At 40.3% G+C, this 27,794-nt stretch overlaps 1 protein-coding gene across 1 annotated transcript in view; it reads right to left on the bottom strand.

Moving 5' to 3' along the window:
* The window catches only part of ank3a (ankyrin 3a), a 119,272-nt gene that overhangs the window by 50,797 nt on the left and 40,681 nt on the right, over positions 1–27,794 (bottom strand). Inside the window, exons 2-5 of the mRNA XM_028603171.1 lie at positions 3,562–3,663; positions 3,159–3,257; positions 831–929; positions 5–103 (exon numbers count right to left, since the gene is read on the bottom strand). Of these exons, the coding sequence (XP_028458972.1) occupies positions 5–103; positions 831–929; positions 3,159–3,257; positions 3,562–3,663 (399 nt within the window). The remainder of the gene's footprint in view (positions 1–4; positions 104–830; positions 930–3,158; positions 3,258–3,561; positions 3,664–27,794) is intronic.

Here is a 27,794-nt window from a genome sequence, read left to right as displayed (position 1 = left end):
GTACCTCAGTGGCCATACTCTGGCTGGCGCTGTGCTCCAGAAGGAACCGTACCACCTCCAGGTGATTCTCCTGGGCGGCCATGTACAGAGGAGTGAAGCCATTCTACACACAACATGGACCAAAACACACATGCACATTTACAAACAGGCCTAAATTTAACTTTGTTGCCACTTATGCTACAAATGGATAGATGTTTCCTTATTGTCAGTTCGTTTAGATGTGGTTTGGGGTGTGTTTAATATATAAATATATATATTTTCTTTATTTTGCATATAGTGCACGGCAGACTTATTTTCTTTATTTTGCATATAAACCGCATCATACAAATACAATGAATGTTATATAAAATGTCCCAAATATGCTTTAAATTATGACACTTCATCAAATTATATAAATGTGATTGACAATCTTGAGAGTTATAGATACCCAAACAAAAGGATCTCATTGACAAAACAAAATGTTCAGGAAGTATGTAAGGCTTTTGTGCTGCTGGTACATACATTTTATAAGACCAGGGAGAAAGAGGGTGCTTGAAATCTTTCTCACCTTGATCTGATAGACTTACTGTAAATGTAAAATGCAAGGAAATCAGTTTTCCTGGAGAGGCCTAGTTGGCTCAATGCCAGATTCTGTCAGTGAGGATCTTTCCACTGAGTGATTCCCCTCAGTGTCACTGACTTCATGATACAGTATCATCCAAACACATAGTAGTAATTACATTTAGGTTGTTTCAGGCTCTAAATGTAGACCAACAGGACCTTACTATTATTTTGACTGTGTGTGTGTGTGTGTGTGTGTGTGTGTGTGTGTGTGTGTTAGCATATCCCACCTGAGACTGTGCATTGACATTGGCTCCATTTGTGACCAGCTCTTTAACGACTTCCGTTTGGCCAGCCAGCGAGGCTATGTGCAGAGCAGTGTTTCCTTTCTAGATTACATGGAACAACCACAGGAATGTGTGTTAAGCTCGGCCCCACCTGTCCCACCGTACTGCTTGTGTGTGTCTGTATATATCCATGTCAGTATCCATGTGCACCAGTGAATCCCCTCACGCCAACCACACTTTTGTACCACTGGCATTCCAGCTCTGGCATCCCCCTGCCTACACTGCCAACATTGTGTCACTTCCGATGCTCCACGTCCCACACATAAATGAGCTCCTGCTGAGCCATAAATAAAACTACAGGAGGCGGTTTATGAACTGGTACAGGTCCTTGTGAAGGCAGAGTCGACCCCCAGCCTTTCTCCTGGCCGCGTGATACGGGGCCCTGTTATTTGCGGCTGTTGCACAATAGTGATCATCTGTCACATATACTGTATACTGTAGCAAGGGAATCAGATAGCCATGTCTGCTGAGGCACAAGCAGATTACTAGAGACATAAAAGACTGGTTGGTATATAATGTAGCTGAAGACAAGAGCATGTTTGCTTTACTGAGCCTAAAGGCTTTTTCAAATACAAAACAGTACGACCAATTATACTATTAGTTTATAATCTGAAACCTTAATGGAAACACGGCTAATTTATTATGGTTGACAGGCTATCTCACTGATTATATTCTATTATAGATACTTAATATTGGTTTGTTCCCTTTTCTTTGGAAAAAGAAATATGTTTATAGAAATGTAAATGCTTCTACATGTTGAACACAATTCCATCATTAACATAATATAAGCTTTAGTTGAAAGCGGTGTTGAATCAACTTTAATGTTATTTTTGAACAGCAGTATACAGCACTTGAGTAAAAGACTACTCCACAGATTTAATCCACAACTTAATTTTTAATTTCAAAAACTGCTGCCTAAATTACCCACAATGCAACTAGACCGCCAACAGTTTGGTCAGAGTTGTGTCCAGTTGTGTTATGCATCTAATGTAGCCTCAAGCAGAGATGAGGAGCGGGCTACAGAGGTCTCACCTCTTTCTATTTCCACACCCAAAGCTTTTTCTCATTTTAAAACTAGTAGTTTTCAGCCCAAACTGGTTTAACAGTGAAAAAGTCAACAGTGACTTTGACTCTGAACACCTCTCTATGACTTGTGTGCTGTACAAAAACCATAGCACTGCCTTCCATGGGAAAAAACATTGCCACTGAACATAATCCAGGCAAAAATTACATTTCCCTTAAATGTATTTGGCAAAACAAATTAGTTGTAAATAAAAAATAATTTCTAGCAGACTGGGTTGCACCATGGACTGGGTTGCACTCTGGCAGTCTCAACATTGTAGGCTTCAAGAGAGTACCATTTGTTACAGTCCTGCTAAGGGGCTAATGAACCGCAGACAAGGCCTCTAGTTTAATTAATTAATTCTCCCACAACAAGAGCAGCACAACTAGCACAAATTAGACGGGCGGATATACAATTACATTTTGCATTAAACACCAACACAACCTAAATGAAACACTGTGTTACTAAATCTAGGTATCCATGGTAGCACTGCCTCCCTGATTGTCTCCATTGGCTGCATAAAGTAGAAACTGATAGGCGTTAGGGTGCAGACAGTGGATTCCCAAGATCTCAAGCTAATCCCTCAGTATCCTCAGGGTCACAACAGAGAGAGGCTTTAATTGGGGAGATTTTCTCCTTGATCTTGAATATTTCATTGTGTCCTCTGTTTATGTCAGCACTAGGCATGTGGCCTGTGGCATAGAGGCTGAACCAGACGACTAAATGGGAGGGAAAGCCTTCTGGGCTCAAATCTGAATAATGTTTTCATTGGCTTCCCCTCTCAACTCCTTTTAGCATCAGAGTAAAGATGCTTCAAAGGAAGAGACTCCCTGATGAATAATACTAAATTATATCATATTGTACAGTTCATAAACTATAACACTTCTGATGCTTTTGCCCACCTTGTTCTTTATTACATATATTTCAAATTAATTCATTATACTGTTGAAATTATACTAAACTCCTTTTGCTTCATTTGACTTTTGTTTTTTTCTTGCTTAATTCTTTCACTTTTTCCAGGAGCATTCCCCACAGGTATCATTAAATATTGATCCATAAAAACCCCAAACGAAGGCTGCACACTTACAGCAGTAGTACTGTAGCTGCATCCTGTTTTATCTTAAAGTGCAGTCATGTTTTGTGCTGGATCCATATATAGTCCATTGTAACATCAGCTGAGCTGCAATAGTTGACAGGCTTGGCCTTACCTTTGTGGCTGCATCCACAGCGGCTTCAAGCTTCAGCAGCTCAGCAACAACCTCTACATGCCCCTCCTTAGAGGCTAGATGGAGAGCGTTCAGACCATTCTAAGAAAGAAACATAGTTAGTGGAGTCTGTGTAGCTCATGCTGTAGGAGATAAACCATGAGATAATATTTAATTGTGCTTAAAGGATGGGTTAAAAATCATAAAATATTTCATTTGGAGGATGATCATGCTTGCTCAGTTGAGCCCTTGAGCCCTGAATTTGAAATCCAGCTGATGTAGCAGTATGGTGACAGCATGTTTTTGTGTGTAGAAAAGAATAACTTAGTATTCTTCTTCAACCCAAAGGAGGACAGACACTTGCAAGAACATTTTAGTTTCTTAATAAGAGTTTCAGAAAACATACCTGATTGCAAATGTTAATCTCAACCCCAGACTTGAGGTAATCAAGGACCTTTTCAAGGTTCCCTGCCCGGGCAGCACGCAGATAACTGGCATTGCTGTCAGACTGGAGAGGAGAAACAGACAAGAGAGGCAGACAAGAGAGAAAGAAAGAGTAAGGAGGTGAGTATATCAAGTCTGACTCTGTCTGACAACATGCTTATCTGCATCAAACTGTTACAATCAGGGACACAGGAGAAGAAAAGCACATACAAATGCCAAAATAGTACTGTACCAGGTAGAACTCTGTCATAATGTCTCAGACATCCACAGAATATCTTAACATGGGAAAGAACAAAGCCAATATCCACACACACAGTAGGTCCATCGTCCCAAAACAATGTAGTAAAGTCCACTGGTGTCTAAAAGCAAGACAAAGCTATAAACGCAAACATCTCAAGAAGTAAATCCATTAGAAAGCCAACAGAGCCACAGCCAAGTCCTCCGTCAGATCCCATTGGACTGTTATTTCAGCTTTGTTAAATCCAAATATCTCCAATTCCCAAAGGTAAGAAGTTCAGTGGTTGTCCTCACAGCTGCCAGAGACCTCCTCTCTTCCACAGAGATCTCTTCTGAATCCACCAGTAAAGCAGTTGTGACTGTATGTTGCTGTGCTACCAGAAGCAGCGCATTCTCTAAACTGCTTGGCTGTCCTTTATTTCACTACAGAAATAGGGCTTTGCACACCAAAATAAAATGATGAGGCAGGCATGTTTTTGCCCCTATAACAAAAGTGGTGTGCGTGTGTGTGTGTGTTTATGTGAGAGAGCGAGGAGGAGAAAAGAAGGGGGGAGAGATCGAAAGAAGGATGAGAGTAGACAAAGAGATGGAGAAAGCTCAAGAGAGAGAAGAAGAGAGGGAGGTTTTGTTCCTTTTCTGTGTTCATGTTAGCTCCTAGGACATTTGGTTTGACATAAAATGACACACAGCAAACTCTGCACATTTTGTCTTCTTCGAAGCAGACTTGCAAAGAGCATTTAGTAAAACTCAGCACTGGAGCTGCTGAGAGCAGTAGGGAGAGAAGCTGTGATACGCCGCTTCATAATAGAGGCTCAAAAACCAAATTCCCCTGAATTATCAAAAGCCCAGACCTGCTAAATTTAGCCTTGCGTCCAGTGACACTTAGGATAAACTCAGCAGGGCCAAACGGTACAAGCGGTTATCCAACATTGTACTCTCCGCCTCCCCCTCCGCCGTGCTTTTCCAAAAATAACTGTGACGAACATAGAAGGCTCTGATCCAAAGCCAAAATGTGAGTGAACAAAACATACAGCATCAGATTGTTCAAGCGATAAGCTATATAAAACTGTGAGCGGAAAATATTTGTGTCTATGTGTGCTCATGCACAAACTAAATAATAGCAGATAAAGCAGCGTTCACTGGAAACCAAGTATTTCCCTGAATACAAGAAACCATTAAGCTAAAGCTCATATCAGCCCACATCTAGAAATTGCTTCTTTTTTCTATACCCCCAACCAGAGAACTCTTTGATAGCACTGAACCACTGATGACATTTCTGTTCTTGTGGCCTTGAGAAAAGTTATGATACAACAGACCGTCACTGGCACAGGGCCTGAACCATCATGATTATTCTGCTTGTGTACTAGATTGTGTTTGGTTTCTATTATTCTGGATGCCAACCATGAGAAAGGACTGACATTTCCACAGCAATGAACGGCAAACCAACAAGATTTACAAAACAAGCTTGCAATTCATCATTATCTAAATATGACTTAATTGAATATCATCTAAATATGATTTGATTCTATATTATAATTCAACAGACCACTATATCACTATATTTCAAATGTTTTACGTACGAAACGGAACTGCTACACAAACTAATATATTTATTCACCTCTATTCACACACAATGGGGCATATTTTCAGTTGTGATTGAACTGTATTTTTTGAGGAACTATAGGGCATTTAACATCTACAACAGGTCCACACAGACCCACCGTGTTGACGTATTTAGTGGAGCTGTTCATTTAATAGTTGACACGGAAGAAAGTGAACATTTTGACAATAAACTACATCAACACAACAGTATGTGGAGTTAAACTGGACGGAACCAATAACCTCTGAATAGTTCTACTAAAAGGCAACCGCGACTACATTTTTTGTACAGCCCTATTTCTGGTGGTTTTCTACCGTGATGGCAGAAATTTTGCCACGGTGGGCTGCCACTATAAAATCAACATAGAGGAAACACTGATGGACACCAAGAACCAGTGTCCTTCATGATGACCTGTTAGAAACACTTTGGCTCCCATCCAGTCTAAACCCAGCCAGCAGGCACTCTCCACCAGCTCTCTGTCATCACAGTGTCCCATCTCAACACTGTCACTGAAGTCAACTCCCTGCACTTATTCTACTATACTTCTACGTTATGTCTACATATCATATGCTGTCGATATGATTCATAGTGACTATTGTTTACAAGTGCTGCCCTGCAGGAATGAAAACAATGTCTTTGTGATGAGAAAACATGCCAGCAAGAAGGGAATATACACTGAGCAAGGTCATGGTGGTCATCCCCTTGAAAGATACTTCATACACTCTCTCTTTAAATGTTTACATTAACGTATACATTTTACAACCTCTTTTCTTTCTTCTTCTCCTTGCAGTTCTTCTCCATCTTCTTCTTCTGCTGTTAAACTAAAACTATTTGCCAGGGCAGTTTTTTAAAGAAGTTTTAAGAGAACATAAAGAAAAAGTGTTCCAATAAATATATATATATATATATATATATATATATATATATATATATATATATATATATATACACACACATATATATTAAATGTTTATAAAGATATAAAATAAAGATCTATTTAAAGTACAATTTTATGATTGCTATATTTACTCTCACATGAATTTCCATTGTACTTATACGATTTACAAGATTCAGCAGAACTCCAACAGTCGTGCTGGATTTCTTTCTTACTTTTTCATTTTTAGCTATTGATTTCTTTACTATTGTTTTCTTGTATTTATCTTATTGTATTTTTAACCTCTGGTAGAGCACTCAAGTCACCCTTATTGTTTATAAAAGTGCACTATAAATAGGTTTACTTGACTTTCTGCAATACTTTAAATGATTGAAAGCCAGTTAATGCACAACTTAAACTTCAAGATAATATTCATATTCACTCAGAATATCACCATCAGTCCTAGCTTCATCATCAATGATTCAGTCAAAGTCTCTCCACGTGTGTGTGTGTGTGTGTGTGTGTGTGTGTGTGTGTGTGTGTGTGTGTGTGTGTGTGTGTGTGTGTATGTGTTTACATGCTGGTACACATCCCAACAGTTGTCCTGTTTCTTACATAACCGTCATGTGTGTGCCATGCAGTGTATAGCACGCCTGTGTGACCTATGACTCTCAGGCTTTGTTGAGTGTCACCAAATGCTTGACACCCTAAAACCTCTGACATGGAAACACGTCATACGCCCGCTGATGAATTATCATTCCTATCAGACACACACCAATCACAGCCATTCTCACATCAAGGTGCTCCTTTTAAATAGGCCTCCCTCCTCACTGGTCCCTGCTACACTGACGCTGCCATCAGCGCCAAGTATAACTGTATTTCCGTTTGTTACAATACCTGGTTAAATCTATGACGAAAGTGTTCCTGACGGAAAAATAAATTGTGTATAAAAGAAGGGTATAAGGGTATAAGGGCTTAGTACATTATGACATGAGTTTATGATGGCCATTATTATGCTCACTTAAGTCTCACAAGTTGTTTCAGCAGTTTTTTGGGTAAATAATATTGTTCCACAGATTTGGTGCACATTTTTAAAATGTTTCTACCTCTTGAGAATTGATACAAATGGTCAGAAATTCCTCCAAAATACCCTATTAAGACAAAAAGACATTGAGGAACACCACAGAGAAAGCCATGCTCTGATTTGGTATCATGTGGGATTTCTGCAAGAATTGCATTTTTCGGCGATTGGATGGCGAGCACCTCTGTTCTGGACCTGCTCAGAAACCCCCTTATTGTGAATATAACTACGTTATACATATCAACTGTATGCCAGAGGTCTCTAGTTTGTGGATGTAAAGTTCCATGAGGCTGTGACTATCCTTGAGGTCACAACAGGTCATTTTATACAGTGACACAAGTTTCAGAAAATAGTCTCACCAAATTGAAAGGCTGCTATGGGGAGTAACATTATCACACAGGAATACAATTGCTCTCATGAATCCAGAAGAGTCACATCTTCCCAGAAATACCTAATTTATGCAATTCCAAGACCCCAGTATAACATTTTAGAATAGGCTGGAAAAAAAAACTGCATGGTTAACTGCATGGAATTATCAAAGAGTGGGCATATCTGTAAAGGGGAGACTCGTGGGTACCCATAGAAAATATCTTGAGAGAGGTCAAGGGAATTTTGCCTAATTTTGCCTAACTTTGGAGCATTATTTAGCCACCTTTCTGACAACCTAGCATGGTGTGGTTGGTACCATTGGATTCTTTAGATTGTCTAGCTTCATATGATACAAATCAGAGCCTGCTACAGCCTCTAAGAAACAGAAAGTCAGCCGGGCCTGCAGGCGGGCCGTCGGATTATCAATATCAAGCAGTGCTCTTTGCTTTCCCTTCTGCATGTGCCAACAGATTAAGTAGTCTTCATCCATAAAGCACTATTCATTGCTCTTGTCAGTTTATCCCTTAATGCCTTCAGTGAAAACCAGTGACCAACATGTCCAACCCTCCATCCACATCCCATCTATGTCCAACATGAGGGATCTTGAAGACTTTGTGAATGAAGTATTACACAGGACGGGGCAAGAGATTAGTAAAAGAAATATCATTAAGCCTTCAAAGATCAAAAGGTTCAAATAAAATGGGGCCATTAAAGACTAGGTTAAGCCTGAAGGAAAGCATTAATCTAATGTTAGATAGAAGGGAAAGGATGAGAGAGAGAGAGAGAGAGAGAGAGAGAGAGAGAGAGAGAGAGAGAGAGAGAGAGAGAGAGAGAGAGAGAGAGGAATCTGACACACATGTAATAACTGGAAAAGCTGTATATTTAGCATTCCCAATTACAGTAGTACAAAGTCAAAAATGCAGCTAATTTCTGGGTAAGTCGCTGTAAATTCCAATTAACCATCTCAGTTATAATTAAAAATGCCCTCTGGTCACTGACTGGTGTCTGCAGATGCTCTTTAAAAGGGAGAGGAGAATTTTAGTATTGCCTGTTGAAGGGATGTAATATGTAGGTTTGATCAGATTACTGCACATCTAGTTCTTATTTTTAAGAGTCAGACATTTCAATCAAAATCTTTAAAGATAAACATCCCATTTAAGCCCAATCTGCAAACCCTGTCTTATAGCCCTACCGATATTTGTGAGGCAGATACCGATTGATAATTAAAAGTTATCACCCCTATAAAACAACACACACATGATTTATGAGGTAGCTGTTGATGAACGCTATCATCCCACAATGACTTAGACAAAGAAAATAGAGGAGATACCTGCAGCTGCAAAATATTAGAATAAAAAGCAAAAATTACAAATAAAAGTAATTATTTAATTTGCTTTCTCTTTTTCAAAGGTTAATTGGCAGTAGCATTCCAAAGTTGCAGTTTGATGTCCAACGTTACACGTAGTGAATATCGGTTTCTTGTATACTAACTGCAAAATGCAATATAATACATAGTACTTATAGTAATACAAGTAGTATGTAGTATGGAATTGAGACACCGTATCTGTTATGATCTCCAATAGAAGCAGAGCAGTCAGGTTTTTGGGTGGTTCACATTGTTCCTTTATTCTAGGCATGGAGATTCATTACGCTGCAAAGTGTTTGTTTTTATTCCTGCTGAATCTGTACTTGGCACTTCTCCTCATGACATCAACACACTGATAGTCTAGATGGATAGCGGCCGTTTAGATGTATAAAGACTGATATCTCCGGGCCGCCAGACTGCGATTATGTCAGTTTGGCACTTGAGCATTTTTCAAAAGCATTTTGCACGGCACACATTTGAAGGGATGCATCAACACATACATGTCTGCACACACTTTAGGACAGTGTTCACTTAAAACACATGCAGGAAAAATATGTACACACAAACACAGACAACACAGGGCATGTTGATGCCATTGCTGTAGGCTCTGGGTGAACTGAGCAAGCTTAGAAGAGGGGAGCCAGACCAGCAGAGTCTGTATTGTTTCACTTTATCCCCTTCTCTCCTGACAGTACAAAACACACAGAGCTCCACAGCTCTACTCGCACAAAGCCAGGGGCTTCCAGTGGCTGGCCACAACACCCACCAGTGCCAAAGAACCTCACCCCGCCAACCTCCACATCTATTTCTCTCATCTCTTAACTGTCAAACTTCTTAAACCCCTCTTTCCTGCTTAGTTACTCATAGTATCCTGATTGCTCTCTGTCTCTCAAGGCTTAATATATAGCAACGCTATTGATGAATTGATGCCCCCATTTCACTGTCACCAGAAAATCATTATTACGGCTTTAAGAGGTATGGATGCAAAGCACATTATTGGCAACACAATGAATGGTAATCTATAACAGGAGTCTTGAGATTTAAGAACCTCCTCAGATTTAAAATGTACAAGATGTTTCATGTAAAGTGCACCAATGTCTGTCAACATCACTCTAAAACATTCCTCTATTTTAGTAGTGTTGCTGATGGAAAGCACCAGGAGCACCGCAAAGAGGAAAAAAGTGGTTGAATGTGTCATGCCCTCTAATGGCCACTAGGAGAAATGACTGTGAGAGAGTAAATGAATGAAGCTGCTTTAAGATACTGGTGAGGGAAATCCTCAAAGCACTACAAACAAGCCCTGCACACCACACCACATGCTTTTATTCCATATTAAAAGGAATATATTTGGGAAAAACAATTATTTTCTGTCTTGCTGGCAGTTTAATGAAAACATTGATACCAGTCTCATGTTTGTATGCTAAATATGAAGCTGGACGCAGGGCACGGTTAGCTTAGCTTAGCATAAATGCCGGAAACATGGAAACAGCTAGCCTAGCTCTGTCCAAAAGAGAAAAAAATGCTCACTAATTAACACTTTGTTTATTAAATCTGTGTCTAAGAAAGTGTCAAACTATTCCTTTAAAAAGAAAAAGTCTCCAACTTGCTCAATAAATTACACAAACACTCTATTTCATACAGCATGAACATGCAGGTGCATCGGCAATTAACTTTTGAGGCTCCAAACTCCCTGATGTCTGCTGAAAAACTCCTGCATGTTATTACCCTGCAAACAAACATACACTTTACATCTGACTGTAGCAGATCAGCTCCCCATGTTCAAACACACCCAAACACCATGCAGTCATATTGAATAATACAGGACTAGGTCATTCAAGCGGTTTTGGTGCACCACTGAACTCACAACATCAACCTCTGAGACAGTCAGTAACCTCTCTTACATTGTTTTCAAGATAATACCAAATCACAACACAAATCTACGTTTTTTGATCCAAGAATTAAAAAAAAAAACACTGTTACAAATGTATGAATAAATCCACTACTCACTTGTGTTAGAAAGACAACACCCTCTTCCACAGCCATGTTCACTTTCTCTCCCTCTTTCTTTCTCTCTGCTGTATGAAGAGGAGTGAAACCTGAGCTCAGAGTGGCCGAGAAGCCAAGCAGCCAAACAGCCAACCAGTCATCTACTCAGTAAGTCAATCAGTTCTGTCCTTATCTTAACCTCACGGGCATCCATACCACTCAGAGGAAAGAGCAAGGTGCCACTGGCTCAGGTAAAAAAAAAAAAATCAAAGCAACAGAGAGCACCAACAAATGTGAGCACTGGAAGTAGTAGTGAGTAGGAGGGGGGGGAAGGATGCCGAGTGGAGAGGAAAGTAAAGAGGGGTTTTATCTCTTCAGTGATGAGTAAACAAAGCGTTGAGCGCCTTTCACGCCGCAGAAAGGACACACAACAATTCCCCTCTGCTACTTCTCTCCCTCCCTGTCCTCTCTCTATCTGTCTTTTAAAAAAAAATACATGTCAACAAGGGTAAATCCCTGCCGCCTCGCAGAAGCTGGCCCCTGCCCCAGAAAGCACCTTCAAGCGGGGAGGGTGCAGGAGGAGCACCCTGACTTACCATAATAGCTGAGGCTTCTCCCTCCCTCTCTGCCTCCTTCCTTTTCTTCCTCACCTTCATTTACTCTGAAGGGGATGGTGGTGGTGGGGGGTTTCAATGAGATCTTGATATCCAAGGTTGGGGAGGCGAGCAGGGAGAGGGGTCAAACTGAAAATAGCAGCTGAAACAAATACTTTAGCTAAAGTGACTCGACTGTGATATGTCAACCCCCCCCCATCTCTCTTGTTATCCCACCCACTCTCCCTCCCACTCATTCTCTCTGGTTCACTCTCCCTTCCTCCCTCAATCTCTACCAGCAGCTCTTTATTGTCATCCTGCTTATCAGCTCCCCCCCCCTCCCCCTCCTAACAAAGACCAGCATTAGTGTGTGTGTTTTGTGAGTGTATTTCCAGGCTGGGCTTGCTTGCTACCTGGTTGCATCAAATCAACCACAGGGATCTCAATGCATGGGAGCTAACCGTAGAAATGCGTGCGACTATAAGCGGGGTTAACGAATCCAGTAACGACAGAGAAGAACAATAACACCAGACGCTATTTTGGGGCGAGTGGACCCCCCCGCACCCCAAACAGCCAATGGGGACACTTTAACAGAGGATTAGGAGCTTTTCCTTTGGTATTAGGGACACCCTCTGTCCTCCTACCTCTCACCCCTCAGCAGTCACGCCCCACTGCAGTCAGCTGAGTGGGAGCTGGGGATGAGAAGCTCACCCCCACCGATTTCTCCTCTATAAATCCTTCTCAAAGCTGAGCCCCAACCCGATAGCAGGACGATAGCAGCCAAGTATACTCACTATACACTGCTCTCCTGGAAAATCTATGTAAAGGGCTTGGCTCTGATCACTATCTGTGATCTGAGTTGAGGTTAAGTGTAACGTTCAGCATAACTAGCGTATCCATGTTATATGTTTGATCTTAGGTTATTACACCTGTGGGTGGTATCTGATTATCTTATCTTGGAAAACCACCCACAGCTGTAAAGCGTTCTTAAATCGCTTTACCTTTATAAAGCAAATCAGTATTTCCACAATAGATCAAGTCCTATTACTAGACTGAATGTTGATTAGACCAGTGGGGGTCAGGACCCCCCCAAAGAGGTCACAAGATAAATCTGAGGTCATGATTAATTGGGTAGCAAAAAATGTTCTGCTACACAAAATTATTTTTATTTTTAGGACTTTAAAACCAAACTTTAAACGTGAGGTTGCCAGGCAACCAGTGGCATCGTACAGTAATCATTGCACCTGGTCAAGAAATAATCCAACCCATAACCGCCTGTAAAATCTGGTATTACGCCTCCCTTTTTTCCGGCTGTAGCTTGGTTTTTACCATACAGACATGAGAGTGGTGTCAACATTTGCATCTAAATCTCGGTAAGACAGCATAAGAACGTATATCTTGCCTTCAGCATAGTTTAGGCAATACATTATGGTTAGGGACCGTTCGGTATTTATGGAATGGACCACCGCAGGAAAATAGGGGATGGTCATGTCTTTTTATTCTTTGTTGAGGGGAGGGTCATCCCACATTTTATAGGGGGGGGGTCTGACCCATGAGTTGGAGCTGGGGGGCAGAGGGAGCACTGCCCCCCTGGTGGCTGAAACGGGTAATTGCATTGTTTAAAATGCAAATTTTAAATAACACAAAACAACTAAATGGTGGTAGGTAATACATCTGATTTCATATGCTGCTTTAGTAAAAAAAATATATTAGCATACCTGGCTGAAGATGGGAGCAGCAAGACGTAAAAAACGAAAATGACTCTTGCACTATGTCTGCAAATCTTGCCGTGCCAACGTTGCAATAAAGGTTTCCTGAATGCCATGTATATACATTTGATGTCAGCTTACTAACTGATTGCGCGTTTTGTGTAAATTTGGACTGCTATATGTTTTATTCCACTTTGTTTTCAACAGCGAAGTGGAGAGGCCTCGTTCACCTGTTTGGAGCTGGCTGGTGAATGTGACGCGCGTAGGACTTGCTGGATACAGTAGTAGTAGTAGTATTTGAAGTAATGCAGTAATGCATGAAGTGTGCATTTAGTTTGCATGCTTATTGTGTTTCAACAACAATGTTAGTAAATCTACTGAAATGGCCACCACACCATAACAGAGGAGTGGCATGTATAAGATGAGAATGCAGAGGTTAATCGTGTATGTTACGTTTTTTTACCAAGTGCTAACCAGTACAGAAGGCATCCATAAATTGATGGGAAGGGTCATAGAAATTTTGTTACTGGCAAAGGGAGGATCAACTCTATTTTTACTAAAGGTCCCAAAACTCCTCCAGTGGCCCTTTATATAAATAACAAACAGTCCCTTAAGGTTTGGTTATAGATGCGTAGGCAACTAAAACACTTAAGAAAGGACTATGATCATGATAACAAAAACACTGACTGCTGGTCTGTGACAGGGTGCAAGCTATGGTCTCTTGCATCCAACAGAATGGTTTAATTAAAGCATATTTTTTATTGTCAGTGGAAAAGCTGCTCTCTACAGATGTGTTAACAAATGCTGTGGTCATTAACTTCCAACACATGGAAAATCCCTGGCACACACAGCTATGTGGTCACTCTTTCCTTCTGCCTACAGTATTTTGATAATAAATAATCATTAGTATCACACTCATAAGTGTTATTTATAGCGAGAATGCTGTTGTTCTGGCAGCCCTTCCTGTAACATCATACACACACAAACATACAAAACAGACAGTCACATGCAGCCATCCCTCCCTCACCCACTGCTTTCACATTCTGTCACTATTCCAAAGGAATGGCAACACTGCATTATGGGTATTTTCCAGTGCTATCAACTTTCAGACGAGAGATAAAAAGCATCAGAGACAGTCAGCGAGGGTCAGAGAAATTCAAAAGGAGGGAGAGACAGAGAGTGGTGTACGTGAGAGCTGACAGAGGGAGTGACAGATGCTCTGGACCAGAAGAGGCGAGTTGAACATGTGATTGGTGGATCAGAGGCCCATTCACGCTTACACTGCAGTGAGCCGCCCGCCTTGGAAACGACAGGGTTACCATGGCTACTGAGGGAGGTTAGAACAGAAGAGGAAGGGAGTCAAGCCTACTTATGGAAAATTATCTTTTTTGACACAGTTGTGTTCACACATGCAAAGCACCTCAGTCATTCTTATGTTAGCGTCTGTCAAAATCACACAAACAGCATGCCTAATACATTATAAGAGATATTTTTTCTAGTGGTGGCATATGTGTATTTTAAGTTAAAAGTAGTTATACAATTGCATATTTGAGCTATTATTAGCAAAAAACAATATAAGACAGAGAGGTGGTTGATATGGATGAAAACTTCTAGCATGTATTTGTGTATATACTGTATATGTAGATACATGTATATCTTTTTATATCAGTATATATAAGTCCCTATTTTGTATTTTTTTTCATTTGATTATTAGTTTACTCTTATTTTCTTTCTTTTCTCTGTTTTATAGTTTTTTTAATTCTAAATTGAAGCTAGACATGATACTTTTTATCTGTTGGGACAGTTTAGTTGCCATATATTATAGCAATATACTAGTACATTTTCTGGAAATTCAATTAAAAACACATTTACAGATAAAATTCCCAAATGGGAATTAGCAATAGGCGACATTGATAGTAAACACTGGTAAAGATGACCAAATAAGTAGATTGCTTTATTGAGCTAGCTAACACTCAAATACGCTTAGAGAATCATTTAGCTGTAACATAGCCTTTAAGACAAGACCTTTATATTATATTACAATAACTAAATCCAAGACCATATTAGGTCTTACATTTATTGTCCACCAAGAGCTTCTCAGTGTTGACTATTCCTCACCAACTTGACTAAATATGATCAGTGTGCACAAATATTACCAAAGTGTACCAATCAAAAGCACTGTAATATTTCTGGGAAGTAGTGCTTTGCTCCAGAACTGTATTATGCTTATGACATCCAACCCTAAAAAAATGCTATGTATACATTCAAAGGGAAGAGAAATGGCTCTGGGTGAATCCAATTGTCTCCCGGCAGGCTTTCCTTTCCTGGTTTCACAAACATACTCGGCGAGCTCAGCCATCTCAGAGGAGCTGTAAAATATCACGCCGTCTTCACTCTAGGAAGTATCCTCAATTTCTGTCGAGATCATATGCAACACACCACATGCAGCAGATATTTACTGAACTGCTCCTGCCGCACAGAGCCCGCTCAAGGGCACAGCTCCCCCCTGTCACCTGGGACATGAAACCGTTGTGGGAGGGAGAAGGCAGAGAGGAATGGTAGAAAGGAGAGAAAGAGGGGAAGAGGAGGGAGCAATCTTGAAAAGGAAAATAGGTGAACCATTCAACTAGAGCAAGGAGTGAATCATCATGCACCATTACAACCCAGTTTGGCTAATATATATGTTAGATTATTTTATCAAGGTATTAATTCATGAGAAAAGCTCTACAAGGTAAGTAAAACATCTATCATTTTTTTTAAATCCTACACTACTATTTTTGTGCTTGTAGTTGGAGGCATGCTGAGGTGACATCTGTAAAAATTCAATTATTTACAACCTCATATGTAAACCCGCAGTTCTACTACTGCTGCACACATTAAGCCTCCTGTCCCTCTACTGTCTAGGACCAGGGACAATAACGCTGACACTGATGTGGGGAGAACTTGAATGTCACATTGGATTTTATCCAACTGACTCGTCAGCTATACAGGTGAAATCTACACACTAGTGCACCGTGCTCAATCAATATCTGTCCCGCCAAAAAGTCACCCTAAAACAATCTCCAGAAGAGCAAACGTGATACAATGAAATACAAAGGAGGGGGAGAGGTAAAAGGAAACTGGAGGGGGGTGGTAAGGTTGAAAGGAGAGAAAGTCAGAAAGGGGCGAGACAGTAAAATAGAGGCAGAACAGAGTAAGAGTAAAGCAATAAGAATATATATACGAAAGTGTGAGAAAGAAAAAAGAGAGAGATGGGCACAGAGACATGAGTTAGAAAACAGAGGCACAGGACTCATGGCCAAACAGTGACAAGAGACTACAGAAAACTAAGTAACGTAGTAAAATTGAGTTCAATCAAACAAAGTCAGAGACACCAAACTCCTCCTCCTCTTACTCCTCCTTTCTTTCTCCTCTCCTCCTCCTCTAGCCTCAGTTTGACCTGCAGCAGACTCTGTTCAACAGTCGAACACTGGACTCTGGTGGACAGTCTCCTGTATGACAATTGTATAAAACAGGTGACATTTTCTTCAAAACAGAGCTTGTTAGAAGGCTTTTAAATGTTTTGATCCATTCTAAATGGAATAAACTGCAACAGGACATGTAGTTGGATCATCTTTTCTTTGGCTAATCTTGAAATGTTACTGTAATGAGAGTCCATGATTAACTACACATGCACATGCAATGGTTAGATCTAAGCAACTTAATTTGTCTTTATCCCATATTTTTGTGTTCAAATGTTATTTAATGCAGGTTTGATGCTCATCTCTTTATCTGTTTATCTTTTTGTGCAGTTTTGAAATGTGTAATGTGTGTCTAAATGTGTTTGCTTGTGATGCCCTGTGTACAAAAGATAGCAAGCAGCTCTCATTGGAAAATCCGGAACAAAAATATTATTGCCAATTATATTATACAGGAGAGACTGCGGAAACAAGTTGTAAACACTGAAATCAAATCACTGACATAATTAAGTTGATGTGGTATGGCAAACAGTTGCCTGAGTACATGTCCAGCAGATACGGGAAAAAACATTTAACACGATCATTCATTTCTGTCAACCTGGCGAATGTAAGTTCAATATTCACTCTCCGTTTAGCTGTGTTTTTTTTTTGGGCATTAGAAGTCCATAAACCTTCTTAAAACACCTTTTGTCTCAAAAAGGTAGTTCTCTACAGAGACCTTTTCTTATTATGAGTGACTTTCCACTCTTTGTGATACAGTAATGGGACATAAAAATGCAAATGACCAGCCAGTAGATCGACTGAAATGACTATTCTGAATAATAAGAGTCAATCTTGTGTGAACAGCAGGTAATATACACGAGCTGCGGGAGCTGAAATTGAGATGAGTTGTACTGTAAGAGTGTGTGGCTATATGGAAGAGGGGGGGTGTGGGGGAAAATGTGACAAAGAAGGAGGTCAGTCCACTGAAATTACATCAGAAAAAAGACTAAGGCCCACAGTACAAACGTTGATATCACCAAGTTTTCTAATCACAAACTTTACTAACTACTGTAGTCCTCTACTTCCCCCTCTTCCACTTTGATGGAGGCATATTAGCTCAAAATATTCATTGACTTAACATTACAGACACATGTAGATACAATGGCAAATGATGGGTATGGACACACAGACTCCCTTTACACAGACAGAGACACATGCACAGGCGCGCAAAAGGACTCTTTTTTTCCCCCCTCTCTCTTCTGGTGGCAAAGAAGTGGCAACGATGGAGGGACAGATGTGAAAAAGCTTTGAGAATCCACTTCTTTCTTTTCCACCCTCACTCTTTTAATGTTCGAAATGTTTTCCACCCATCTTCCTCCACATCTCTCTCTCAATCAAATCTTTACTTACTTGCCTGGCTCTTCTCCATCCAATCCATCTTTCCACTGCCTTCATCCATCTATACTGCATGTATTTCTTCTTGGTCAGTGTGTCTCAATTTTCCCATTTCCTTCACTTTGTCTTTCCCCTTTCCCACAGTAAACAGCCATCAACGTTCAATACCTCTAAATTATGTCCTCTGGGCTTACATGGCAGACTTGATTTTAGTCTGGGTCTGCATGTGTGTAACAGACATGGAAAGACTGTGCTATGCTATGAAAATGTTATATTACTTTAGCTTATTCTAGCCTTCTAATGTACATGTCTGTTCTTGGGTTAGCACCTCAGCTGGGCAACAATAAGTGAAAGTACTTTGGACAGAGTGAGAGACTTAATGTCCATCTGGCTCCTAAATTCGACAGGGCATGGTTAAATTGAAGTCAAGATGACTTTCAGACTATAATCAAATTTGAAGGTGTCTCTTGTGATGATTTGCCAGTCTCTGTCCATGAAATGGACAGAGACTGGCAATTTCATTTTTGGCAATTTCATTTCTGTTTCTGTCAGATACACTGCATTGTATCTGCAGTAGGTGTGTTTGCAACTCTGTTAGTATGTGTGTGTGTGTGTGTGTGTGTGTGTGTGTGTGTGTGTGTGTGTGTGTGTGTGTGTGTGTGTGTGTGTATTAGTGATAATTATTTCTCTTTTGAGACCCCTACAGCAGACTGGAGGCTCTTCCAGACTTTATGGAGAGGAAAAAGCATGAGCCAAGTCTAAAAGCTTCTTGTCCACATTATCACTTCTCACAAAACCACCATGGCGGTGAAATACATTTAGCCCAGTGCTCTCACATCCAGTAAAACACCTACTGGAGAGACTTTTGCTACATTTTGACTTTCTCCAGAAAGAAAAGAAAATTTGTGTCTTGTGTCTACGTAGTCTTGTTTGCATTCAACTTCTTAAAATGGAAACAAGTATAAAATAATCAATACTGACAGTGTTTAATGTAGAACATAGTCTGTACTACACACTTGCTCATAATGCCTTTAAACTGATAAAACCAGACAAAGCAGTTACAGATACTAAAAAATGATTAAAGTAAAGTCATGCAGTTTGAAAGATAGTGTAGTGTAAAGATGCCTCCCTGCCCGTCAAAAACTATGTTCTAATCTTCCAACTCCAAATTTCCCATAGCAAAGAGCTTAGAACAAAACCAGGTATTCATTGTCAAATCAAGTCTGTCAGTGAAACAAAACAAAATCTGCTGGAAATGTCATTTTCTGTAGCTTCCACCATAACATGTTGATAGCTCATAAAGCTATTTATAAAAGAGAAAGAGGTCTGGTATTTTGGCCTGTCGAGCAGCGTGGGGTTGAATTTAGGGGAGAGTACTGTAACTGTTTTCGCCTGATCTTTGGCAGGCAGAGAGCACCAGACGAGAGCAGACTACGAGCCATCTGTCCCCCCTGAACCCCCCTCAGTCTCCACCCAGCAAGCACACACACGCACATGCAGGCAGATAGACACAAACATGCACACAAGGACCTAAACTAAACATGCAAGGATGGCTCAGTAAACATGTTAAAATTAGGGGACACTATTCTAATTCTCCAATGATCACCCTTTGGAGGCCAATGGACCAAAGGCTCCATCCAGACATAGAGAGAGGAGGAGAGGAGGATGAAAGAGAAAGAAGTAGGAAGTTTGAGAGTGAAAGCAGATTTACATGCACCAATACAACTGCCTATCTTTCATTTATACAAAATCTGTGTACCCGGCTCCACAGACACAGAGATTATTACACATTACACCCTCCCGTACTGGAGTAATGGTCTTTCAGATCCTGGCGTTTCTGCTTGGCAAACAGATGGCTAATAGATGCTGAAACAGCCAGCTGCCCTTCAGGCAACACAAAGTAATAGGCTCTTGAATGGGGAGGCCCATATCTATAATAGCAGCAGCACTCCCCAAACGTGACAACAAGATAGGAAATTGTTGGTGTTGAGAGTAAAGAAATTCACCTGCGTTTTCTTGCTATGAAATGGTCAATATCTCAGAAGACAAATCTCTACCTGTAGGATTTCTTTAATAGCAATTTGGAAATATTTTTTCAAGTCTGAAAATCATATTTAGTTTTGTTTAGTCTTCTGTTGAAAAGCAGCAAAAACTCTATAGCAAGCCTTCTATGGCAATAATGACGTCAAGACCACCAAACCACTACAACATCAATCCCAGAGGTCACGAGAGTTTAAGGGGTCAACCGGGTCAAGCGTGGCCTGAAGAAGGACTTCAATATGTTTAATAGGACAGAGCAGTGTAATGGCCATTCAGTCTGTCTGCTTAGAGTAACTCATTTAGATTAATAACACCAGCAGATGTCAGTGCAACAATCCTAGAGCCTACGTTGAAAGTCATATCATGTGAGTTTGTATAGGAAAAAAAGCAAAACAGGAAAATTAAAAAGCTTTCTCTGTTGCCATGTCTCTTTCTAACACAGGCTACGCTTATGAGCATTGTCTTTCTACCAATTGGGCCGTGTTTAGCCCTGGACACAGGACACGGAAATCGATGGAGGGAGGGGTACAGGATGATCCAGAATGTCTCCTCTCTGGGTTAATTTTGACCGGCTGTTTTCTTTCCGCGGGACACTGCAATATGAATCTGATCCACTGGTGTACAGTAATACAGTAATGTAAGCTTTTACTTCTTTTTTTATGTTCTGCAAACCAGCTTGAGCATCATGCAAGTCAACATTTGGAGGTTCTTAGACCAGATATGTAGGAGTAAACACTGCAGTTTATGTAGTGGATGCAAGCTGTCAAACAGAACTGGCTAAAGGTGCAGCTGATGTTTAGTAGGACTGTTTCGATCACTTATTACTTATTACTGATGCTGTACAGTTCACAAAGCACAATGCACAAATTACAACTATAAGTATGTTGTATTTCCTTCACAATATGATAAACAATTTAATGAAACTGGCAGGGAAAACATCAGAAAGAGCAGTTAGACAATCAACAACAAACATCTCCACTGAAGCTATGTGTATCCTCATCATTATCATGTATACCTGTTCAGAATCAGGTCAAATGTTTGGTTAAGAGATTCCACTGTAATATTAGTAAGTTATGACAGACAATAAATCAAATTAATCTGCACAATATCCAACAAAAAACAGCTTGGATCCAATATAATGACAAACTACTACACTGGTCTAACCTTGGGGTCTCAATGGACTAAAATGTGAAAACTGTAATTCAGACATGGAATATGATGTTGTTTAACAGTGTTAAGTGGTTAAAAAAACTTACATTTTACTAGGGGGGTTATGTTCTAGACAATTTCTTGGCTGGGCGCAGGCAACCAGTGGGGACTCAGTATTGAATTATTCCTTAAATTCATCACATACACAATAAGGGTTAGGGTTCAATATCTGGGCGAGAACTTGATCATATACTGTAGTTTGCATATGACTGTGTAACTGTCAGAGTAGGTAAAAGGCAACCATCAGTAAATGACTGGTGGCAGGTGGACTTATTGTCCTGCACAGCAGACAATTTTTTTATCATGGGTGGCAGCACTTTTACTCAGCGTTAGTCCTGAAGCACTAAAATCTGTGACTGACATCCAGTTGAGCCTTCCCCGCCCCCCTCCGTATGAGGGCGTGTTGGCTGAACCTCTCTGACCCCCCGTGTCTATCCATCCATCACACACAGCCAGAGCTGTCTGCTCATCAAGGCTGCAGCCACGTGTGCGCTCACACACACTTAAAAAACAACACATACTGTACACATACAGTAAGCAGCCTTGAACACCTATTTTGTGCAGTGCAATAGTGTACAAAGCAGCCTAGGTGCACACACACAAACTCATTTTGCCTACTATGGTAGATATAAATGCTCCAGCAGGTAGCGTCAAGGTTACAGCTGAGCAGAGAGACTAATGACCTATAATAAGACACAACCTTGACTGATGGGTACAGTCAGTTAGCTTGTGTATAGCAGCCAACAGAGCAGCACACTCACACACACACACGCACACACACACACACACACAGACACACGCACACACACACGCACACACACGCACACGCTCACACACACACACACACACACACACACACACACACACACACACACACACACACAAACACACACAGACACACACGCACACACACACACACACACACACACACACACACACACACACACACACACACACACACACACACACACACACACACAGAGTGCTCTGCTCTATGCAGCTCAGCTCTGCTCTCTTCACTGAGGTGGATTCTGATCTGTCAAACTTAATTTCACCTCTTCTTTTTCAGCAGTTTAGTCTTATCTCTCTCTTTGTACTTAATGTTTCTGTTTTGTCTCAACTCTAGCCAGGAGAGACTTTCTGACAAAAGCTGTTATCAGAAAACGTAAAGGTTTAATAAAACTAAGAACAATTTCAATTTCTGACGCATTTTCTACACGTTGGCTTCTTTGTTGTGAAATTGCTATTGACGTCATGTACAAAGTATGTTCCCTCACTACAGGAATGAGAGACATAAAAGCAATGAAACTCAGGTTGTTTTTTACCATGTTAAGGGTGATGTGTGTTCCCATAAGGACACTTTGAGGCTATGACGGTGTCGACAACAACTCAAATGATCAAGTCTGTATAGTTTGTATAGTCTCCACACTCAGCTCACCTTGATGTGGCTCTTCTATCTAACATTAACATTGTAGATAACATGTGTCATCTACAAACAAATACATTCAGAAAGATAAAGCTACAGTGATTCAAGCACAGACAAATGCATGTAGAAAACACACATGCACTGTGTATTTACACACAAAATATACATATATTTATACAAAGAAACACACACATCTCTACCCCTCAACCATTCAATCAACCATTTGCACTGTAGCTGCTCATTACACCAGTTGTAAAATGGCCTGTGGCTGACTCATAACACTACTGGCATCATGGCAACATTGAATTAAAGTGTTGAATCTCAACTCTGCCAACAAATCAGAATGGCATATGAGAGACTCTTTGGAGCCACTTTATTCAGTTGACCGTCATCAAACAGACTAATCAAGAAGATCTGAAAGGCCTTTAAGTCCATTCCAAATGTGATACATTTAATGATAGGTATTAATACTGTACATTCTAAAGGGTAAGACTTCAATGACACAGAAGTCATGCTGACCTTGTGAGAGGAAGAACAAGCCCAGCTTTTTTCTGTTGTTGTCTACTCTCTGTCATTTCTGCTTAGTTCCAACACTTCCTCTAATTGGTCACTTCAGCAACTTGTGTGTTTTGGCTTCTCCTAACGGCTGGAGCGGCCATTTGGCTGTCAGGAGGGAAGTCCCAGAAAATTTAAAAGTGCACTGTGGGTGTCAAGATGGCTGACACACAGCTGACAGCATCCCAGTCAGCAACACACACACACACACACACACACACACACACACAGCAATCTAGTCAGCAGCAACACTAACAACAACCTGACTCATATTGCTGTGTCTCAGTGCATCAGATCAAGTCTTCATGCTGACAGATAGCAATGTGTGCGATTAGACAGAACTTTATATAGACGGAGAGGGCATTGTAGTGTCTGCTTTTCAATAATAGCATGTCATTTCCTACAGTAACCTGTGGCATTGAATCTTACAATACAGCGCTAAAACCTAAGATAACTTTTATCGTTAATTAATCATTTTCATTTATTTTTTTATGGATCAAATCGAAAATAGCGAAAATGCTCATCAAGGTGACTTCTTCAGATTCCTTGTTTTGTCCAACCAACTAGGGATGCACCGCTCTAACTTTTTCTCTCCCAAAACCAATTCCAATACCTAAAATCAGGATACCTACAGGAAAAGAATAGCAATCCAATCCAATTGCTCTCTTTACCCTAAATCTTTCATTCTGGAAAACTACCTTGCTGTATGGAGCTCATTGAGATAAAATAAGACAATATTATGTACCAGGGATAGCTGTGGCACTAAACACTGCGACTTGGCTAAATGAATGTAGCTTATTGCAAAAACACCAGATTTTGTCATGGCATTGAAAGAAAAAGCTGTATTTAATGTGGATCAGTGACATCTGGCTAACACCTGATCTGCGTAATAAGGTCATTATTAGTGCATATCCCTGCAACCGAATGTCCAAAACCCAAATATGTACAATTTACAAAAGTATAAAACACAGAAAAGCACCACATCCTCACATTTGAGTAGCTGGAACCAACACATGTTTGGTATTTCTTTAAATAAAGGACTTCAACAATTCAAACAATTTTCATATCGGTGGTTTACAACAGATGCCAATAAAAAAAAAATGTAACCCCAAAACTTAAACTTTCTGCTATACTTTGTTTTAAAATAGTGACAAAGGGACAACAAACAGACTATCAGCCATGTTGCAGCTCTTGGTGTGATTACTCACTTCCCTCTGGCTGGATGGGATCATACTACTACTATAGATTTATTATGAAACACAGATGAGACAGATCACAGATAGAAGGTTGGGTGTCTCTGAGTTGTTCAGCTGAATAAAAATATCCAGAGTGAGATTGTCTACGTAGCAATACACATAATCAAGGGAGCTGGCTAGAAGTTGCTTTAGGGCTTTTCTATTTTCAACATGATGGGTGTTTGTGAAAGCAGCTGTACCAAACAGAAGGGAAAGAACCACTAGAAGGAGAAGATACTTTAGATAATATGCCAGCTGTCCGTTCAGTGATGGTGTAGAAGAATTAATAATCACATGGGGAATGCGAGGAATTGCCATGACTCAGTTAAGTGTCGGAGAGCAGGCTCGTGTGTTGGTAATGAAATGAGATGAGTGTGTGAGATGAAAGCTGATACAGCAAAAGATTAAGTTTCACCATCATCATCAGTACACTAACAGTCTTCATCCATACTTTATGTTTAACATTAGCAGTGTTTCAGTGGTGACAGATCCCTCTTTATTCCAGTGATAAGAAAAGCAGGAGACAGGGCAAATTTCCATTGCAAACAAACAATTATCTTCATTATCGTATTATTATAAGTTTACCGATTATGTTCTTTATTAATCGATCAATCTTTATGTCTAGAAAAATAACTAACCAATAGTTAGTTAAACACAAAAATATTCAGTTTACTATCATAGAGGAATAAGGGGTTAACCAGGAAATATTTACTTTTTAAACTATGATTAACTAATACATTATTTGACTAATCATTTCAGCTCTAATAATACCCACTACTAAATTCCCATCACAGTTTCCTATAAAGTCCAATGTGACGTCCAAAAGTTGAAACATTTCATAATGATATTAAGCAGTAAATCCTCACAAACTACTACTAATCCATCTTACACTGTAGCTTTCTTATTCCTGCTTTTCTCTTTTAACCCATCACATCTTGTCTGAAGCTTAACCTTACTTTTTAACTTTTACTTTCCTAGTTGTCTCCTCTCCTCTCCTCCTGTGTTATTCCCTTGCTGTACAGTATTAGTGATGGATTTCTGGCAGCAGCCGTGGGCTCGGAGCGCTCCTAGAGACAGAACACAGCATCAATCTTGAATGCCTGTTCTGCCCCGGAGGTAAGCTTGAATCACAACATGTACAGACAATGCCCCTTGTAGCACCACATCCTTTACTGTAGTCTCGCATTGCCAGACCTTCCTCCACGGCACTGCAGAGGACGGTCTGGCGAGTCCACACAGCATTCCGGGATGGGAGAAAAATGTGCTTTGGTTTATTGGCATTTCTTTAAACCAATCACAATCGTCTTGGGCAATTGTGAGTGGCGCCTCTGCAAAATAGCCTCGGGGAAGGAACTTGTTTTGGTGGAACATGTGTACGTTCAAAGTTTGTTTTAGTCAACAGAAAACTTTGATTGGACAGATAGTCTAGCCAGCTGTCTGGATTTACCTTAGAGATCTGAGAAAAGGTTAACCATAGTCCTCATGAATCCACTGGAGTTTAAAATGCCAACACAAAGGAAGCCCAAGGCAACGGATATCCAGCCTAAATGAGTGAAGTCTGGCAACGGAGCAATCCCAAAAGTTGAACATTGTGGATATACAGTAGACTACTATTACTTTAATAAAATGACATTCAGGCCTTCATATAAATCTGTGAATCCAGCGTAATTACACGTTCAACACAAACAAGAAAATAAGCCAAGAATAGTCCATGATAATTCTGGGATGGCAACAGTAATGTACCTAAAGTTCAAGCCAACCTTAAATGTAAACCCACACTGATTAGTGCCTTAAAACAAACACTGCTTGTGCTACACCATAACTTTTCAAAATATACTTTACATCAACAGACTGGGGTCAAACAGAAGACATGTGTTTGACAGGAATAGCTTAAGAAAAAAATAATTATTTTTAAGCCAAAAGTCACCAAAAAATAAGAAAACGCTGTTTACTATATGTTGATGGCCTATTGAAAATGTTCAAATAATCATTGATGCTTATTGATGAGAATAAGGGTGATGACGGAATGATGACAGTACCGCAATGATGACAAATATGGGTTGGATCTGAGAGCAGGAAAGAAACACAATTCTTTGCAAACAACTCCAGGCCAGTCATTGATTTCCCTTCTCTGGCTACTCTCAGGAACAACCAGGAGGAGGGCAATTGGGGAGGACAGCGGGAAAAAAAATTTGTGTGGGTTTAAAACTGAGGACATTTAGGTTAAAGCACAAATATAGGCATGATATTAATCATCACTTTGCTCCGTTCCAAGCCTCATCCTTGAATTTCAGACCTAGTACAATTTGATACTGAGATTCTGTCAAACCACGGCAGAAATCCTCTCTGACCTTTCGAAATCCATCATTCAGTAAGTCGATGGTAAACCAGGTTGTGTTTCAAGTCATCTTTTAGTGGGGAGAGTATATAAGGGGATAATAAAATACACTTCCACCCCACAATACGCTGTGAGTGTTCACTGATAACAGAGTCCAAACATGTTTGGCAAAGCTGCTTGTGAATTATTCAGTATCAAAAGAAATGCTTCTATTCTGGCTGTCCACACAACTGTTAGCAAAAACACAAGAAATGCAGCCAAGGAGCTCTCTGGCATGTGTGTGTGTGTGTGTGTGTGTGTGTGTGTGTGTGTGTGTGTGTGTGTGTGTGTGTGTGTATAATGTTCTACTGTCTAAAGGTCTATTTTTCCAGTGATCTGACACATAACAAGCTGAGTAAAAGAATACCAATCCCACCTTGGAGCTACAATCAACCTTTCCCCATCAGCCAGCATTTTAGTGGATTACTGCGTTCTGCACAGGCTTGCTTAAAACGTACAGTACTAGCCAGCAGATGACAAAAGTGATCATTTCACTCTGTGTTTTACCTCCCACTATACTGCACAGTACACCCAAGGTGACACACACACACACACACACACACACACACACACACACACACACACACACACACACACACACACACACACACAGAAAGTACAGAATTTCCATGATAAGATTACACTGCAATAAAGACTGCAACCATTTCACACTAAATTACCTCCTTTAAGGTGCAACAGAGTC

This window comes from Perca flavescens, chromosome 17 (assembly GCF_004354835.1).
Source record: "Perca flavescens isolate YP-PL-M2 chromosome 17, PFLA_1.0, whole genome shotgun sequence".
In the NCBI taxonomy this organism is placed as follows: Eukaryota; Metazoa; Chordata; class Actinopteri; order Perciformes; family Percidae; genus Perca; species Perca flavescens.
Note: the sequence above shows the minus strand (reverse complement) of the source record. Positions and strands in the feature narration are given on the sequence as shown.